This window comes from Salmo salar, chromosome ssa10 (assembly GCF_905237065.1).
Source record: "Salmo salar chromosome ssa10, Ssal_v3.1, whole genome shotgun sequence".
Taxonomy (NCBI): domain Eukaryota; kingdom Metazoa; phylum Chordata; class Actinopteri; order Salmoniformes; family Salmonidae; genus Salmo; species Salmo salar.
Genome location: NC_059451.1, coordinates 66,306,242 through 66,325,549, shown reverse-complemented (window position 1 = coordinate 66,325,549; position 19,308 = coordinate 66,306,242). Strand labels below are relative to the sequence as shown.

Here is a 19,308-nt window from a genome sequence, read left to right as displayed (position 1 = left end):
ACAGAGTCAAAAGCCTTGGCCAGGTCGATGAAGACAGCTGCACAGTTCTGTCTTTTATCGATGGCGGTTATGATATTGTTTAGTACCTTGAGTGTGGCTGAGGCGCCCGTGACCAGCTCGGAAACCGGATTGCACAGCGGAGAAGGTACAGTGGGATTCGAAATGGTCAGTGATCTGTTTATTAACTTGGCTTTCAAAGACTTTAGAAAGTCATGGCAGGATGGATATAGGTCTGTAACAGTTTGGGTCTAGAGTGTCACCCCCTTTGAAAAGGGGGATGACTGCGGCAGCTTTCCAATCTTTAGGAATTTCAGACGATACGAAAGAGAGGTTGAACAGACTAATAATAGGGGTTGCAACAATGGCGGCAGATTATTTTATAAAGAGAGGGTCCAGATTGTCTAGCCCGACTGATTTGTACGGGTCCAGGTTTTGCAGCTATTTCAGAACATCTGCTATCTGGATTTGGGTGAAGGAGAAGCTGGGGAGGCTTGGGCACGTAGCTGCGGGAGGTGCGGAGCTGTTGGCCGGGGTTGGGGTAGCCAGGAGGAAAGCATGACCAGCTGTAGAAAAATGCTTCTTGAAATCATCAATTATCGTAGATTTATCGGTGGTGACAGTGTTTCCTAGCCTCAGTGCAGTGGGCAGCTGGGGAGAGGTGCTCTTATTCTCCATGGACTTTACAGTGTCCCAGAACGTTTTGGATTTAGAGCTGGTCGAGGGCAGTCAGGTCTGGAGTGAACCATGGGCTATATCTGTTCTTAGTTCTACATTTTTTGAAAGGGGCATGCTTATTTAAGATTGTGAGGAAATTACTTTCAAAGAACAACCAGGCATCCTCTACTGACGGGATGAGGTCAATATCCTTCCAGGATACCCAGGCCAGGTCGATTAGATAGGCCTGCTCGCAGAAGTGTTTTAGGGAGCGTTTGACAGTGATGAGGGGTGGTCGTTTGACTGTGAACCCATAACAGATGCAGGCAATGAGGCAGTGATCACTGAGATCCTAATTGAAAACAGCAGAGGTGAATTTGGAGGGCAAGTTGGTCAGGATAATATCTATGAGGGTGCCCTTGTTTACGGATTTAGGGTTGCACCTGGTGGGTCCCTTGATGATTTGTGTGAGATTGAGGGCATCTAGCTTAGATTGTAGGATGGCCGGGGTGTTAAGCATATCTCAGTTTAGGTCACCTAACAGAACGAACTCTGAAGATAGATGATGGGCAATCATTTCACATATGGTGTCCAGGGCACAGATGGGAGCTGAGGGGGGTCTATAACAGGCAGCAGTAGTGAGAGACTTATTTCTGGAGAGATTCATTTTTATAATTAGAAGCTCAAACTGTTTGGGCATAGACCTGGAAAGTATGACAGAACTTTGCAGGCTAACTCCTCCCCCTTTGGCAGTTCTATCTTGACGGAAAATGTTGTAGTTGGGGATGGAAATCTCAGAATTTTTGGTGGCCTTCCTAAGCCAGGATTCAGAAATGGCAAGGACATCAGGGTTGGCGGAGTGTGCTAAAGCAGTGAGTAAAACAAACTTAGGGAGGAGGCTTCTGATGTTAACATGCATGAAACCAAGGATTTTACGGTCAACAAATGAGAGCGCCTGGGGACACACAGGGCCTGGGTTAACCTCCACATCACCCGAGGAACAGAGGAGGAGTAGGACAAGGGTACGACTAAAGGCTATCAAATCTGGTCGTCTAGTGCGTTGGCGATGGAGAATAAAAGGAGCGATTTCTGGGCGTGGTAGAATAGATTCAGGGCATAATGTACAGACAGGGGTATGGTAGGGTGCGGGTACAGTAGAGGTAAACTCAGTGACAATAAGAGAGGTTGCATCTCTGGAGGCACTAGTTATGCTAGGTGAGGACACCCCATGCGTGGGAGATGGGACAAAAGAGGTATCTGAGGCTTGTTGAGTGGGGCTAGGGGCTCCGCAGTAAAATAAAACAATGATAACTACCCTAAACAACAGTATACAAGGCATATTGACATTAGAGAGAGAGACATAAAGCGAGGCATAAAGCAATCACAGGTGTTGATTGGGAGAGCTAGCTAAGACAACAACGGGTAAGACAGCAACAGCTAATCAGACACACAGGGCCTGAGTTTGAAGATAAACAATATAAACAAAATGGAATACCGTGATTAATGAACAGTCCAGCAGGCACCAGCTATGTAGCCATGTGATCATAGGTTCCAATGAACAGCAAGAGATGAAACAGGGAAGTAGTTACTACGCTAGCAAGCGGGAGACACAGCGTTCATAAAGTTAGCAGGCCGGGGCTAGCAGAAGCGTCTTCACTGACGTCCGACAAAGGCCGGTTGAGGGCACATTGGACAGAATTACGTCGGCAGACCAGTCGTGATGGATCGGCGGGGCTCCGTGTCGACAAAGGCTCCAGGCCAATTGGCAAAAGAGGTATTGTAGCTGGAGTAATTTCGTTTGCTAGCCGGGAGATGCACCTGGCTCGAGGCTAACTGGTGCTAGCTTCGGGACAAGGGCGTTAGCCACTATAGCCACTCGGTAGCAGCTAGCTGGTTGCGATGATCCGATGCAAAGGTCCAGAGCTTACGGCAGGAATCCGCCGATGTAGTGGCTTCTAGTCGTGTTAGTGAAGAGTCCGGGAGGCATCAGCTGTGTAGCCGAGTGATCATATGGTCCACTGAGCAGGCCGGGAGATTGGCCTGGCTCAAAGGCTAGCTTCGGGGCTGGGCGACTCGGTAGCAGCTAGCTAGCTGTTATGATCTAGAGTAATGGTGGAGAAAAGCAGTCCGATATACTCAGGGTTGATATCGTGTTGTGCAGACTGGCGGGTATTATCCAGGGTAAAAGCGGCTGGTGTCTGAGCTAGAGGTAAGGCCGCTAGCAGTGGCTAACAATGACTAAATAGCTAGAAGCTAATTAGCTGGTTAGCATCTGATGGCTAGCTGCTGATGGAGGTTCAAGCTATAAGGTCTAAAAAAATAGCAGATCCATATCACATTGGGTGAGGCGGGTTGCCGGAAGGTATATTTAACTTAAAAATGGAAAAAGAGATAGAAATATATTGAAATATATATTTTTTTAAATACACGGGACAATGACAAACACGTCTGCACTGCTACGCCATCTTGGAATGTAAAAAATAAAGGTTTATTAAAATAATTAATTGACATATAGCTAGCTAGCTTGCTGAAATGAAAACAGAGAGAACAAAGAATATAGCTACAGTGCCTTCAGAAAGTATTCACGCCCCTTGACTTTTTCCACATTTTGTTGTGGGATTCAAATGGATTTAAATAGATTTTTTTGCCAACGATCTACACAAAATACTCTGTAATGTGAAAGAAACATTTGGTTAAAATAAATTGTAATAATGGAAAATAAACTTGAATATATCCTGATTAGATAAGTATTCACCACCCTGAGTCAATAAATGTTAGAATCACCTTTGGCAGCAATTACAGCTGTGAGTCTTTCTGGGTAAGTCTCTAAGGGGCCGATCCCAACTTAGGAATTTATGCCTTTCCTACGCACGCCTTCCTATGCACTTCTCAGTATTTGGTATTCAGACTTGCCTTATTCAGTCGCGTAACGCACTCTGCAGGTGTGGTTACCTTGCATGCGCTGCATGCGCTGAATAAAAATCATTCAACCGCTGAAAACTCTCCGACTTGATGGCCAACAGATTTTCTAGTGGACTTCATTCAATGGGGCTTTCAATGGGGCTTTCATTTTTTTTTAAACCATCCCCTTTACATATGGTGGTGCACCTTTAATTATAATTTTGTCGACAGACACAATAGAATACATCGAGAGAACGGGTTCTGAATATATGGATCAATAAAAGCGGCAGGTAAAAGCGGCAGTGGTTAGAACATTGGGCCAGTAACTGAAAGGTTGCTAGTTCGAATCCCTGAGCTGACAAGGTAAAAATCTGTTGTTCTGCCCCTGAACAAGACAGTTAACCCACTGTTTCTAGGCTGTCATTGTAAATAAGAATTTGTTCTTAACTGACTTGCCTAGTTAAATAAAAAAAATGTGAAAGAAAGCAGTCTATGCAAATTCGTCTCTGTTTCAGCACCAACTGGTAGATTTAAAAATACTATGATCTTGTAAATTATTTAGACACATATGAATATTTTTCTTTTCAAATGCACAAAATGTTAGATATTGATGAATAAAAAAAACAGTGGTTTGATTCATCCTGAAGGTTGTCATATTCAAGTTCAATCCATTAAATGTTGGAAGGTGGATAAAAATGTACAGTAAGGGTAGAACAATAATCTCTCTAATCATGGAACTGTGTGATAACGGTCCAGTCGTCGTGAACCGTGCGCCAGGCTCCAGGTGTAGCCTGCTATGTGTGGTCTGAGTTCCATAATGATTCAAATAAGCTACATGTCCTTAATTATTGCACAACGTTAGCCTAATATGATCCACTTATGCTAGTGACCCTCAGGAACAATTTACAAGGACATGACAGAAGAAAGATAAACAGAATGGAATGATGCAAAAATAAATGTATGTGGGTATTACTGACGGTGGCTCCCGATAGCGGCTAATATTTAACATGATAAAAATGGTAAAATAATATGGAGAAAAGCCCGGGCATATAATAAAAGCATTCTAAAGCGCATACATCAACTCGGCAGGTTCAGTCCCACAGAAGCCTCTAGTTTAGGTCTCCAAACTTCATGCATGCAAATTATGAGGGCACACAATTAGAATTCTGAATAACAGCACAGCTATTCATATCCTATTTCACTGTGGAAGAAGGGCTGCAATACATGTCTTCCATATGGTTGGTTTCACAAGGAATAATCTAAAACAATCGCTGTGTGTATTTACAATCGCCTTCTCCAAACGGATTACTAATTTACCTAGCGCTTATGAATTTATAAATTACAGTGCATGGAGAATGTTGTTATTTCTATCGGAAACAATTAAGTAGATGCTTTTTCCACTTGTAACCGGTAGGTTTGCTAGTCCTTATTCATGGTTTCCTAGCACGTAACGGTGGTGGAATTATTAGGGATTAGATCAAAGTCAGAATACGGTGTAATCTGTAGACACACCTCCACCACACCTTCATATATGCATGGTCCACCTCAAATGAATAGAGGTTGAATAGCATGCTATTGTCATGACGTGGCCCTTTCTGCGTGTAGATCGTGGAAAATTCTGAATGGTACTCTGAAGTATCCATTCTAACCACCTACAAGCACAAAAAACTTTGTAACTTCAATGAAAGTTAACCAGAGACTCTGATGAACCCTACAGGATGATCAAGGATTCCAACAGAGAAGACAACAATGACATACGGGCGTAAATATATATACATTGCAATTATTCTCGAATGAGCGCCCATTCATGTGCAAAGGATTAGCATTTCAATTAATATAATTATAGACTGTGTGTAGTGAATCCATTTGTCTTTCCCGCTCTTACTCAGTCCCACCCCTTTCCTTTTCTCTACCAAGCTGTCAGCTTAGCCCACTAGCTTAGCCCACTAGGGACTTTTCAAAGGGATGCTCAAAGGGATATTCAATGTCTGCTTTTTTTACCCATCTTTCAATTGGATGCCCTTCTTTGTGAACCACTTTCATCAAACTACATTTTTTCCAAAAGGCTGCTAAGCACGTAACAGGCTGATTGGTCGGCTATTTGAACCATTAAAGGGTGCTTTGCTATTCTTGGGTAGCGGAATGACCTTTGCCTCCTCCATGTCTGAGGGCACATACCGTCTACTAGGCTTAAATTGAAGATGTGGCAAACAGGAGTCGCAATGATTTCGCTACCAACCTCAGCATTTTACCATCCAGGTTGTCGCTACCAGGTGGTATGTCCTTATTTATAGATAGCAAAAAAACTTCAGTGCTTGTCTTTCCTTATTTGGTCCATTATGCATTAATACGAAGGCTCAGCATTTGTTGTTTGCATGTCATGCCTAATTTTGCTAATCTTGTCAGCAAAAAAGTTATTAAAGTGGTTGGTAATATCAAAAGGTTTTGTTATGAACTCAACACCCGTTGAATATGGCCGGTGTCAGTAAACGTTGGCAAAAAAGCGTAATTCAATTCTTGGCAGCAGGACAATTGCAGTCACCGACGCTCTGGATAACATAAAAACAGCGTAACCAGCTCTGCTAGAGCGAGTAAAATGGTCAGTGAGCTGTTCTCTCATTTGTGTCTGGAAGTAGCTAGCAACCTAGCCAACGTTAGCCAGTTAGCTTGGGTGCTTGACTGCTGTTTTTAGGGCAGAACGCTCAGATCAACCCTACTTTTCGTCCAGAGCGACAAGTGTGCGCTCTGAACGTTCCAAGGGCGAAATGCTCTGAATTTACGAATGGACAATCTGACAATGCTCTGAGTTTACAAACACCCAGAGCACACTCTGGCATTCCAGATTCAATTGACGAACACACCTGTAGTATAAGCCAGCCTTAATTCTTGAAATATTTGGTTGTTTAGTACATAGTCTCACATGTGAATCCTTAAAGAAATGTGTGGGGCTAAAGCTTAAAAGGGTGTGAACGATGCTGAATGGGTGTAGACAAAGAAGAGCTCTCCAGTAGGTACCAAAACATTCAAGGGCCATGTTCTCAAAATTGAGGTTACAAGTTTATCAACTTTCAAAGCAGAATTACTTTCCCACTGTTCCTCAACTGTAGTGTATGAAATACCATTTTCTAACTCTGAGTCTATTTTTATCCAATGTAAAAAACACCATTTAAATTTTGCCACATAAGACCGAATCCAGCCAGTCGGTCACATTTGACTCTGTGTGGCCTAAGGAGGCTAATCAGAATTCAGTGTAGTACTTCTCTGCTTTGTTCTAGGCTGAGGTCATTTGAATATGAAGTGTAAGTCCTTGATGTGTGCTGCTCTAAACAGGTGATAGTGCAGGGCAGCATCCCAAATTACCACCTATTCCCAATAGAGTGCAATAGGATTCTGGTCAAAGGTAGTGCACAATGTAGGGAGTATGGTGCCATTTGGGAGACACGCTAATGACCCCACAGGGGTACTGATAATGAGCAACCCCCATTAACCTAGTATATAAAAATGCATGGATACACACAAACACACACACGCATGCATATGCATTAACATACATATATATGGACACACACACACATACACACACCCTATCTCTCTCACAAACAAACAAACGCATACACACCCATTCATATCATGTTTCAAGTTCTCATGTTTCTAGCATGTTTCACAGGGAATACTCACACCCAGACACAGACATGCCCACACACAGAAACGCACACAATGTGTGACTGTCTGTCTTCTCTCCCAGGAGGGGTTACTTACAAAATGCCTTGATGGGTAAGTCCCCCCTAAATAGGTGGACATGCGGACACCCACGTACACAGGAACACACGCAGGCACACACTTATGCATACACACAGACACATGCACAGAGCTGGAGGGCTGACTTACAAACTGTAGGCCCTGGTATCTGGCTATGGGGAAGTCTTTGACGACGTAGGTAGGGGAGTAGAGACAGGCTGGCAGCACGTTCTCCAGACGAGATGCCTGGATCATAGGGGCTAGAGAGAAGGATGGAGGAGAGGAAGAGAGAGAGAGAGAAGACAGAGACTGTGTTCTACTGTCTATACTGGAATGCATACTCTAAAAATACTTTTCTGAACCAACACTTGCACTTCAATCACCCCCCATTTCTATCTCTGACTTTGCTGATAGCTACTTTATTGAGGAAAAGTGTACATACTATGCCTGTGATATGTGGTTGTCCCACCTAGCTATCTTAAGATGAACTAACTGTAAGTCGCTCTGGATAAGAGCATCTGCTAATAGACTAAAATGTAAAATAATAAAATAAATATTGCTTCATTGTAAGTGGTATGCTATATATGGATACTGGAGTAGAGCCATGATGGAGTTTCTTGAAAAAGGAAAAATAGGGTAAGATTAAGAGAGAAATAGACTGGTAGAGAGACATGTGCATGGCTGTCTGGTGCTATACTATATACTTACTGCTATAGAAAGTGTCTCGGGGGTCTGGTTTGAGCATGTCCGCTCCGTGCTGGCTGCTGAAGTGACTGTGTTCTTGTGACTGTTCCTCTACTGATGATGGTCTACTGTGACTGGCCAGGGTCTGAGGGATGTGGTCCACACTGTTCATCTTCAGACTGGATTCATCTAGGACAGAGAGAGAGAGAGAGAGAGGGAGAGTGAGAAAGACGGGGAGAGAGCAAAATAGAGAGAGGGAGTGTGAGGGAAGTACATAGGCACCTGAGCAATAGAGCAAACGGAGCAGCTGCACCCCCACTTTCAAAATAGGGGTGCAAATGATTGGTAATGTTTTAAGCTAGTCTGTATTCAAATAGATATGTCCGTATTATATAATGATCAACAGATTGCAATTTTTGCTCCGCTCGTACGCACCACTGTTTTGATTCCGTGCAGTTAGGAAGCACTAGTTGCACCACTGTTTTGATTCCGTGCAGTTAACCTGTCTGGGATAGGGGGCAGTATTTTCACGGCCGGATAAAAAACGTACCCGATTTAATCTGGTTACCACTCCTACCCAGTAACTAGAATATGCATATACTTATTACATATGGATAGAAAACACCCTAAAGTTTCTAAAACTGTTTGAATGGTGTCTGTGAGTATAACAGAACTCATTTGGCAGGCAAAAAACTGAGAAGGTTTCATGCAGGAAGTGGCCTGTCTGACAAGGTGTCGTTCTTCTTGTCTCTGTTTATTGAAGAGTGAGGATCTTAGCTGTCCCGTGACACTTCCTACGGCTGCCATAGGGTCTCAGAAGGCGGTAAAAAGCTGAATCGTGGCTTTGCAGGCTCTGGCTGAAAAAAAGTAGCGCGTTTGGGTAGTGGCTGGTTACAGTACTGTGAGACTCAGGCTCGTGCCCGCGTCGACCGAAAGCTTTGTTTACTTTCCTCTGTTTAGCTAAATGGACATTCCCGGTCGGAATATTATCGCTTTTTTACGAGAAAAATGGCATAAAAATGGATTTTAAACAGCGGTTAACATGCTTCGAAGTACGGTAATGGAATATTTAGATTTTTTTTGTCACGAATTGCGCCATGCGCGCGACCCTGATTTACCATTTCAGATAGTGTCTGGGACGCACGAACAAAACACCGCTATTCGGATATAACGATGGATTATTTTGGACCAAACCAACATTTGTTATTGAAGTAGCAGTCCTGGGAGTGCATTCTGACGAAGACAACAAAAGGTAATCAAACTTTTATAATAGTAAACCTGATATTGGTGAGTGCTAAACTTGCCGGGTGTCTAAATAGCTAGCCCGTGATGCCTGGGCTATGTACTTAGAATATTGCAAAATGTGCTTTCACCAAAAAGCTATTTTAAAATCGGACATATCGAGTGCATAGAGGAGTTCTGTATCTATAATTCTTAAAATAATTGTTATGCTTTTTGTGAACGTTTATCGTGAGTAATTTAGTAAATTGTTAGCGAATTTCCCGGAAGTTTGCGGGGAATTTGCTAGTTCTGAACGTCACATGCTAATGTAAAAAGCTGGTTTTTGATATAAATATGAACTTGATTGAACAAAACATGCATGTATTGTATAACATAATGTCCTAGGGTTGTCATCTGATGAAGATCATCAAAGGTTAGTGCTGCATTTAGCTGTCTTCTGGGTTTTTGTGACATTATATGCTAGCTTGAAAAATGGGTGTCTGATTATTTCTGGCTTGGTACTCTGCTGACATAATCTAATGTTTTGCTTTCGTTGTAAAGCCTTTTTGAAATCGGACAGTGTGGTTAGATTAACGAGAGTCTTGTCTTTAAATAGCTGTAAAATATGTTTGAGAATAATAGTAATAGCATTTCAAAGGTTTTGAAAATCGCGCCACAGGATTCAACTGGCTGTTACGTAGGTGGGACGAATTCGTCCCGCCTAGCCCAGAGAGGTTAAAAAGCACTAGTTGCACCACTGTTTTGATTCCGTGGAGTTAGAAAGCACTAGTTGCACCACTGTTTTGATTCCGTACCGTTAGTAAGCACTAGTTGCACCACTGTTTTGATTCCGTGCAGTTAGAAAGCACTAGTTGCACCACTGTTTTGATTCCGTGCAGTTAGAAAGCAGTAGTTGCACCACTGTTTTGATTCCGTGCAGTTATAAAGCACTAGTTACACCACTGTTTTGATTCCGTGCAGTTAGAAAGCACTAGTTGCACCACTGTTTTGATTCCGTGGAGTTAGAAAGCACTAGTTGCACCACTGTTTTGATTCCGTGCAGTTAGAAAGCACTAGTTGCACCACTGTTTTGATTCCGTGCAGTTAGAAAGCACTAGTTGCACCACTGTTTTGATTCCGTGCCGTTAGAAAGCACTAGTTACACCACTGTTTTGATTCCGTGCCGTTAGAAAGCACTAGTTGCACCACTGTTTTGATTCCGTGCAGTTAGAAAGCACTAGTTACACCACTGTTTTGATTCCGTGCAGTTAGAAAGCACTAGTTGCACCACTGTTTTGATTCCGTGCAGTTAGAAAGCACTAGTTGCACCACTGGTGTTTAAAATGAAAAGCCACCTGCAAAATAAAATTGTTTATCTATTATTTTTAGCTGTGTCCAGTTGGAGTTGTTACAAATCATTTGAGCTGCGCACCACAAGCAAATTTATTGTATAATTTCAATTTGCCTGTAAGAACCATGATGAGCACGGGCATGTCTGATTCACTGTAGAGCAGATTCTGAACCCTTTGGAATTACCTGGATTTCTGCATAAATTGGTCATCAAATGGGATCTGATCTTCATCTAAGTCACAACAATAGACAAACATAAAGTACTTAAACTAATAACACACAAATTATTGTATTTTTGTTTTCTATATTGAATACATCATTTAAACATTCACAGTGTAGATTGCAAAAAGTATGTGAACCTCCAGGCTAATGACTTGTCCAAGATTACGTTTTGCCACATTGAATTATACCAATAAAAAAAATTCTAAACACAACATGTAAAGTACTGGTTCCATGTTTCATAAGCTGAAATAAAAGATCCCAGAAATGTTCCATAAGCACAAAAATTGTATTTCCTTCAAATTTTGTGCAGAAATTTGTTCACATCCCTGTGCGACGAGATTGGAGATGCCTTGCCCTATAAAAAACACACACAATTTGAGTTTGCTATTCACAGGAATCATTGCCTGATGTGAACAAAAGAGATCTCAGAAGACCTAAGATTAAGAATTGTTGACTTGCATAAAGCTGGAAAGGGTTACAGAAGTATCTCTAAAAGCCTTGATGTTCATCAGTCCACAGTAAGACAAATTGTCTATAAATGGAGAAAGTTCAGCACTGTCGCTACCGTCCTGCAAAGATGACTGTAAGAGCACAGCGCAGAATGCTCAATGAGGTTAAGAAGAATCCTAGAGTGTCAGCTAAAGAACATGCTAACATCTCTGTTGACGAGTCTACGATACATAAAACACTAAACAAGAATGGTGTTCATGGGAGGACACCACGGAAGAAGCCACTGCTGTCCAAAAAAAACATTGCTGCACGTCTGAAGTTTGCAAAAGTGCACCTGGATGTTCCACAGTGCTACTGGCAAAATATTCTGTGGACAGATGAAACTACAGTTGAGTTGTTTGGAAGGAACACAACACTATGTGTGGAGAAAAGAAAGCACAGCACACCAACATCAAAACCTTATCCCAACACTAAAGTATGGTGGAGGGAGCATCATGGTTTGGGGCTGCTTTGCTGCCTCTGTGCCTGGACAGCTTGCTATCATCGACGGAAAAATGAATTCCCAAGTTTAAAGACATTTTGCAGGAGAATGTTAGGAAATCTGTCCACCAATTGAAGCTCAACAGATGTTGGGTGATGCAACAGGACAATGACCCAAAACACAGAAGTAAATCAACAACAGAATGGCTTCAACAGAAGAAAATACGCCTTCTGGAGTGGCCCAGTCAGAGTCCTGACCTCAACCCGATGGAGATGCTGTGGAATGACCTCAAGAGAGCAGTTCACACCAGACATCCCAAGAATATTGTCACGGCTGTCGAAAGGACCAGACCGAAGTGCAGCGTGGTTGTAGTTCCACATTTTATTTAATCTGTGAAATTTTGCAATACATAAATAACTGAATAAACAAAACAACAAACCGTGACGCAGAGAGAAACAAACACTACTCAAAATATAATAACCCACAAAACCCAGGAAGAAAAACCCCTACTTAAATATGATCTCCAATTAGACGATGAGGACCAGCTGCCGCCAATTGGAGATCAACCCCAAAAACAACAACATAGAAATAGAAAAACTAGAACTTTAACATAGAAATACAAAACATAGAAAAACACAAAACAACCTCCCTGTCACGCCCTGACCTACTCTACCATAGAAAATAACCTCTTACTATGGTCAGGACGTGACAAATATTGCTGAAGTATGAATGGTCCAAAATTCCTCCTGACCGTTGAGCAGGTCTGATCCGCAACTACAGAAAACGTTTGGTTGAGGTTATTGTTGCCAAAGGAGGGTCAACCAGTTATTAAATCCAAGGGTTCACACACTTTTTCCACCCTGCACTATGATTGTTTACACGGTGTGTTCAATAAAGACATGAAAATGTATAATTGTTTGTGTGTTATTAGTTTAAGCAGACTGTGTTTGTCTATTGTTGTGACCTAGATGAAGATCAGATGAAATTTTATGACCAATTCATGTAGAAATCCAGGTATTTCCAAAAGGTTCACATACTTTTTCTTGCCACTGTACATGAATATACAAAGCCACTGTACATGAATATACAAAGCCATTGGTCACGTGACACCATTCATTCCTATGGGAAGACTCAATAGCGCATTGAAGCCAAATTAAGTCGGTTAATTAAGATAGCTCATGGAGATTTAACATGCGCAGTTTGAGCTACTCCAGGTAGTGACGTTGAAGTCTAGCTCAGTGCTGCCCCCTCTCATTGAGTAACTCAAGTTGAAGGCCGACCGGGATACTGCAGGCTGTCATTAGCAACTAAATTAACTTTAATAACCAGTTGTGCACTCATTCTACAAGAGTCAAGTTTTTTTTTGGGGGGGGGATGTTTGTAGCAGGGGAGAACAACTGCCCTCTCTCATTGAAGCCATGAAAGTTCAAGGCCAACCGTTCTAAATTAATCTTTGTGTAAATTTTTTTTTTTACTTGATGTTATAGTCGCTTATACTGTAGATATGTCAGTCAATCTGTCCGTCAGTTGGCTAGCTGCCGGCAGAGACTTCGATTAGTATTGCAGTAACGTTAAATGGCTCTGGCTAGTGTTAGCTGGCTAGAAGGATGAAGTAAGAAGCGAGCATTAAATGGAGCCTGGCCTCAGCAGGAGCACCTGACCTCAGCAGGAGCAAAATATAAGCTACTCAATTCTAATCATAACGTTGCTTTACAGAGAGTACTAGTGAAACAGACAATGGTGAGGCCGAGGCAGGCTGCAATGCATGCAGAAGAGACACAGAGAGAGGAAGCAAGCAGGGAGAGAGGTTATTACATTGGTTCCCAAACTTGGGATCGGGGACACATCTGGGGTCCCCTGAGAAAATCTGTACTAATCTTCACAAACAAATGAAGATCTTTACAAAAGAAGAAGATATGTTTCAATATGAACATCTCCCCGTGACCGATCTTATAGGCCTACATTAAAATGCAATCAAACTGCAAACAATACAGTTCTAAAAATGTAATACGCTTTTGTTTATATTCAGTGGTTGTTTGTCTTATCCCGATTTCCCATTACATCACTGGGTATTGTCATTATAGCATCCTTGGATCTCGACTAGGTGTTGGGTTGACGAGAAGAGAAGAGACGAGAAGAGGCAAGGAAAGGAGATGCAAGATGAGGAAAGGAATGGAGAGATGGACGAGATGAAAAGAAAAGAGAGGTGAGACGAGAGGGTATAATTACACCAATCAATGGTGTGCAGGAAGGAGTGAGTGCCAGTGATTTATAGAGTGTCAGTAGCAAGGCCTGAGATGAGGAATGCTTTATAATTAACAGGGAAGCCCAAGTCGTTCTTTTAATCCCAAATGGGATTGTGGGTAAAGCAGAGTGGTACTGTATGAAGCATTTTCCCAGTGGAGAAAGTAAGAGAAAATGTGTGTGTGTGTGTGTGTGTGTGTGTGTGTGTGTGTGTGTGTGTGTGTGTGTGTGTGTGACAGAGAGAGAGACCCAAGGAAGAGTAGCTGTTGGTAAAGGATTAGCTTTATTAAATAAATGAATCAATGCAAAAAGCTGGCAGGTGTCCCCCCACCTCCTGCTTGGTTCACCTGCTCTTGGCACCATGTGCTGAAGGGCAGGTTCAGGGAGTGTGTGTGTGTGTGTGTGTGTGTATTTGGAGGATTTTGGACTGAGGAATAGAGCTGGATGAGAAAGGATTGGCAAGAGAGAGTTCACATTGAGTTGAGGATCAGTTTCAGAGCCGGAGATTGACTTCAGTGTGTGTGTTTGTGCTGCATACTGTAACAGCTGGGCCCTTCCTGAGCCAAGAAGAAGCAGTGAGGTATAAGTGGAAAAAATCTGTAGGGCACTTCATTAAGTTTGCACCAACGACATGCACACACGCACACCTCCCTTATCACTTATTTGATGGAGCGGTCAGAATGGAGAGGGTTAACAGGATGCCAGCCTCTGACATCATGGTTGCCAAGTGAACTGTTGCTAGGCAACAATCTGCCTCTGAGACCCAGTAATATGGAACTTGTTAATTATCGTTAATGATCATCATGTGCTCATAGATTCATCAACCTTCCATTACAACGCTGGAATAAAGTGTTTTCATATGGGGTGTTGAGTTACAAATGTGTTAAAATTAAAGTATTCATAGAGCTATTGGAAATCTTTGGACATCCATTGTGACACTCGATGCTTCTAAGGGGGCCAAGGGACTGTAACATACTCTGTTTCAAGGAATCATGGCTCTCTCCAGATATACTGTCCCCGTCCATACAGCCAGCAGAGGTTGAATGAATAGTCATAGAGCTCAGAGACAGGATTGTGTCGAGGCACAGATCTGGGGAAGGGTACCAAAACATTTCTATAGCATTGAAGGTCCCCAAGAACATAGCGGCCTCCATCATTCTTAAATGGAAGAAGTTTGGAACCACCAAGACTCTTCTTAGAACTGGTCACCCGGGCCAAACTTTGCAATCGGGGGAGAAGGCCTTTGGTCAGGGAGGTGACCAAGAACCCGATTGTCACTCTGACACATTTCCAGAGTTCCTCTGTGGAGATGGGAGAACATTCCAGAAGGACAACCATCTCTGCAGCGGTCGACAAATCTGGCCTTCATGGTAGAGTGGCCAGACGGAAGTCACTCCTCAGTAAAAGGCACATGATGGCCTCCCGAGTGGTGCAGCGGTCTAAGGCACTGCATTGCAGTGCTTGAGGCATCACTACAGGTGTCACTATCTTTGGCCTGAATGACAAGCATCACATCTGGTGGAAACCTGGCACCATTCCTACGGTGAAGCATGGTGGTGGCAGCATAATGCTGTGGGTATGTTTTTCAGCGGCAGGAACTTGGAGACTAGTCAGGATCGAGGCAAAGATGAACAGAGCAAAGTACAGAGAGATCCTTGAATAAAACCTGCTACAGAGCGCTCAGGACCTCAGACTGGGGGTGAAGGTTCACCTTCCAACAGGACAACGACCCTAAGCACACAGCCAAGACAACGCAGGAGTGGCTTAGGGACAAGTCTCTGAATGTCCTTGAGTGGCCCAGCCGGCGCCTGACTTGAACCCGATCTAACATCTCTGGAGAGACCTGAAAATAGCTTTGCAGGTGTGCCAAGCTTGCAGCGTCATACTTAAGATGATTTGAGGCTGTAATCGCTGCAAATTGTGTTTCAACAACATACTGACTAGGGTCTGAATACTTATGTAAATGTGTTTTCGTTTTTTTTATTTTAATACATTTGCTACAATTTCTACAAACCAGTTTTTGTTTGTGATTATGGGGTATTGTGTGTAGATTGATGAGGAAATAATTACTTTTAATCCATTTTAGAATAAGTGTCACGTCCTGACCAGTATAAGGGTTATTTGTTATTGTAGTTTGGTCAGGACGTGGCAGAGGGTATTTGTTTTATGTGGTTCGGGGTGGTGGTTTGTTTAGTAGGGCGTTTGATTTATTATTTCCGGGTTTTTGGGTAATGTTCTATGTTTGTATTTCTATGTGGTCTCTGGTCTTTTGTATTTCTATGTCTGGTTTATTGGGGTTGGACTCTCAATTGGAGGCAGGTGTTTTCTCGTTGCCTCTGATTGGGAGTCCTATATATGGGTATGTGTTTGGTTTAGTGTTTGTGGGAGATTGTTTCTTGTTTTGCGTGTGTGAGCCTGACAAGACTGTTTTGTTGATCGTTCGTTCTTCATTTTGTTATTTTGGTGTTTTCTTGGTTTAAAGTCAAATACAAGATGAGCATCCACATTCCTGCTGCGTTTTGGTCCTCCATTCCCGACGACGACCGTTACAATAAGGCTGTAACGTAACAAAATGTGGAAAATGTTAAGGGGTCTGAATACTTTCCAAATACACTGTATATTTATTTTCGCACTCTGACATTGCTCGTCCTAATATTTTTATATTTCTTAATTCCTTTCTTTATATTTTTGCGGGATTTGTGTGTTTTGTTTTGTATAGTTCGGTATTACTGCACTGTTGGAGCTTGGAACATAAGTGATAACATCTGCAAAACATGTGTATGCAACCAATACAATTTGGTTTGATTTGAAGAGGAATATGTAAGACAATGGAAAATTGTGATGGAATGGAAAGTAGCTGTGTTTCTGTCTAAGTCAGTCAAACTTAACCATGGGTGAAAAACTAGTTGTGTGTGTCCATGATAGAGAATCGTTTGGAAAATTGTGATGCAAAAGATTCCATGAATCTATGTCTGCGTCCCAAATGTCACCCTATTCCCCAAATCGTGCACACATTTTGCCCAGGGCCAATAGGGCTCTGGTCAATAGTAGGGCTCTATATAGGGAAGAGGGTGCCTTTCGGGACGCAAGCCATGTTTCGATTATTGAATGTTTACGAGAGATTTAAGTCCATTCCTCCAGTATGTCCCAAAATTACAGCAGTGTAGATATGAAAGGATGGCGGAAAGAAAAGAAAAACAAAGAGATGGAAATTGAGAGTGACCTCATTGAATAGATCATAGCTTAGATTCTTGCCATCTTTCTGTCCCTCCATCACATCACCATAGAGATTATACGTAATGTTGTCAAGCAATTCTCCTGTGTTTATGTCTATGGTGGTCACCCTGGTCTCTATGGTAAGGAAGGGGTCAGTGTTGCGATTCCCTGTGTCCAAAATGTGTTCTTACAATTTTTTTTTTTTACTTGAGCCTCATATGTTTATGAAAGGCAGGGTGAATGACATCAACAATATGGCAGCCATTTGGGGGTAGCCCAGACCGGGATTCGAAAACCCGGAACCAGTGACTGTCATTCCATCACCTGCGCCATTATGCCAGCGCTCCAATCCTCTTGCAAGGTTGGGTTAAGGTTGTTACAAAATGATAGACACATTTACATTTACATTTAAGTCATTTAGCAGACACTCTTATCCAGAGCGACTTACAAATTGGTGGATTCACCTTATGATATCCAGTGGAACAACCACTTTACAATAGTGCATCTAAATCTTTTAAGGGGGGGTTAGAAGGATTACTTTATCCTATCCTAGGTATTCCTTAAAGAGGTGGGGTTTCAGGTGTCTCCGGAAGGTGGTGATTGACTCCGCTGTCCTGGCGTCGCTGTCCTGGCATTTGCATCGCTATTAGTGACACGAAATTGGTGACTCCGGTCATGCCGAACTAGCGACATTCTGGACAGGCCTAAAAAAAACATTATAAAACCATTTTCACAAAAATTTGCAGATTTCTATTTTTGTCACCAAAAACGATGACTCCGATCATGCCAAAATAGCGACATTCTGGACAGGCCTAAAAAAACATTTTAAAACCATTTTCACCAAAAATGTCTGATTTTTTTTTCATTTTCTTGACACAAAAACAGTGACTCCGGTCATGCCGAACTAGCGACATTCTGGACAGGCCTAAAAAACATTTTAAAACCATTTTCACAAAAAATTTCAGATTTTTTATTTATTTCGTGACACAAAAACAGTGACCCCGGTCATGCCGAACTAGCGACATTCTGGACACAACCATGAAACACAAGACTTCCTGATATAGTACACTGCTCAAAAAAATAAAGGGAACACTTAAACAACACAATGTAACTCCAAGTCAATCACACTTCTGTGAAATCAAACTGTCCACTTAGGAAGCAACATTGATTTACAATAAATTTCACATGCTGTTGTGCAAATGGAATAGACAACAGGTGGAAATTATAGGCAATTAGCAAGACACCCCCAATAAAGGAGTGGTTCTGCAGGTGGGGACCACAGACCACTTCTCAGTTCCTATGCTTCCTGGCTGATGTTTTGGTCACTTTTGAATGCTGACGGTGCTTTCACTCCAGTGGTAGCATGAGACGGAGTCTACAACCCACACAAGTGGCTCAGGTAGTGCAGCTCATCCAGGATGGCACATCAATGCGAGCTGTGGCAAGAAGGTTTGCTGTGTCTGTCAGCGTAGTGTCCAGAGCATGGAGATGAGGGCCCGACGTCCGCAGGTGGGGGTTGTGCTTACAGCCCAACACCGTGCAGGACGTTTGGCATTTGCCAGAGAACACCAAGATTGGCAAATTCGCCACTGGCGCCCTGTGCTCTTCACAGATGAAATCAGGTTCACTCTGAGCACGTGACAGACCTGGCAGAGTCTGGAGATGCCGTGGAGAACGTTCTGCTGCCAGCAACATCCTCCAGCATGACCGGTTTGGCGGTGGGTCAGTCATGGTGTAGGGTGGCATTTCTTTGGGGGGCCGCACAGCCCTCCATGTGCTCGCCAGAGGTAGCCTGACTGCTATTAGGTATCGAGATGAGATCCTCAGACCCCTTGTGAGACCATATGCTGGTGCGGTTGGCCCTGGGTTCCTCCTAATGCAAGACAATGCTAGACCTCATGTGGCTGGAGTGTGTCAGCAGTTCCTGCAAGAGGAAGGCATTGATGCTATGGACTGGCCCGCCCGTTCCCCAGACCTGAATCCAATTGAGCACATCTGGGACATCATGTCTCGCTCCATCCACCAACGCCACGTTGCACCACAGACTGTCCAGGAGTTGGCGGATGCTTTAGTCCAGGTCTGGCAGGAGATCCCTCAGGAGACCATCCGCCACCTCATCAGGAGCATGCCCAGGCGTTGTAGGGAAG

The 19,308-nt window shown here is 42.9% G+C and overlaps 1 protein-coding gene across 1 annotated transcript in view; it reads right to left on the bottom strand.

The window, feature by feature from the left end:
* The window catches only part of b4galnt4a (beta-1,4-N-acetyl-galactosaminyl transferase 4a), a 497,908-nt gene that overhangs the window by 22,993 nt on the left and 455,607 nt on the right, over positions 1 to 19,308 (bottom strand). The window contains exons 10-11 of the mRNA XM_014123877.2: positions 8,002 to 8,166; positions 7,444 to 7,553 (exon numbers count right to left, since the gene is read on the bottom strand). Of these exons, the coding sequence (XP_013979352.2) occupies positions 7,444 to 7,553; positions 8,002 to 8,166 (275 nt within the window). The remainder of the gene's footprint in view (positions 1 to 7,443; positions 7,554 to 8,001; positions 8,167 to 19,308) is intronic.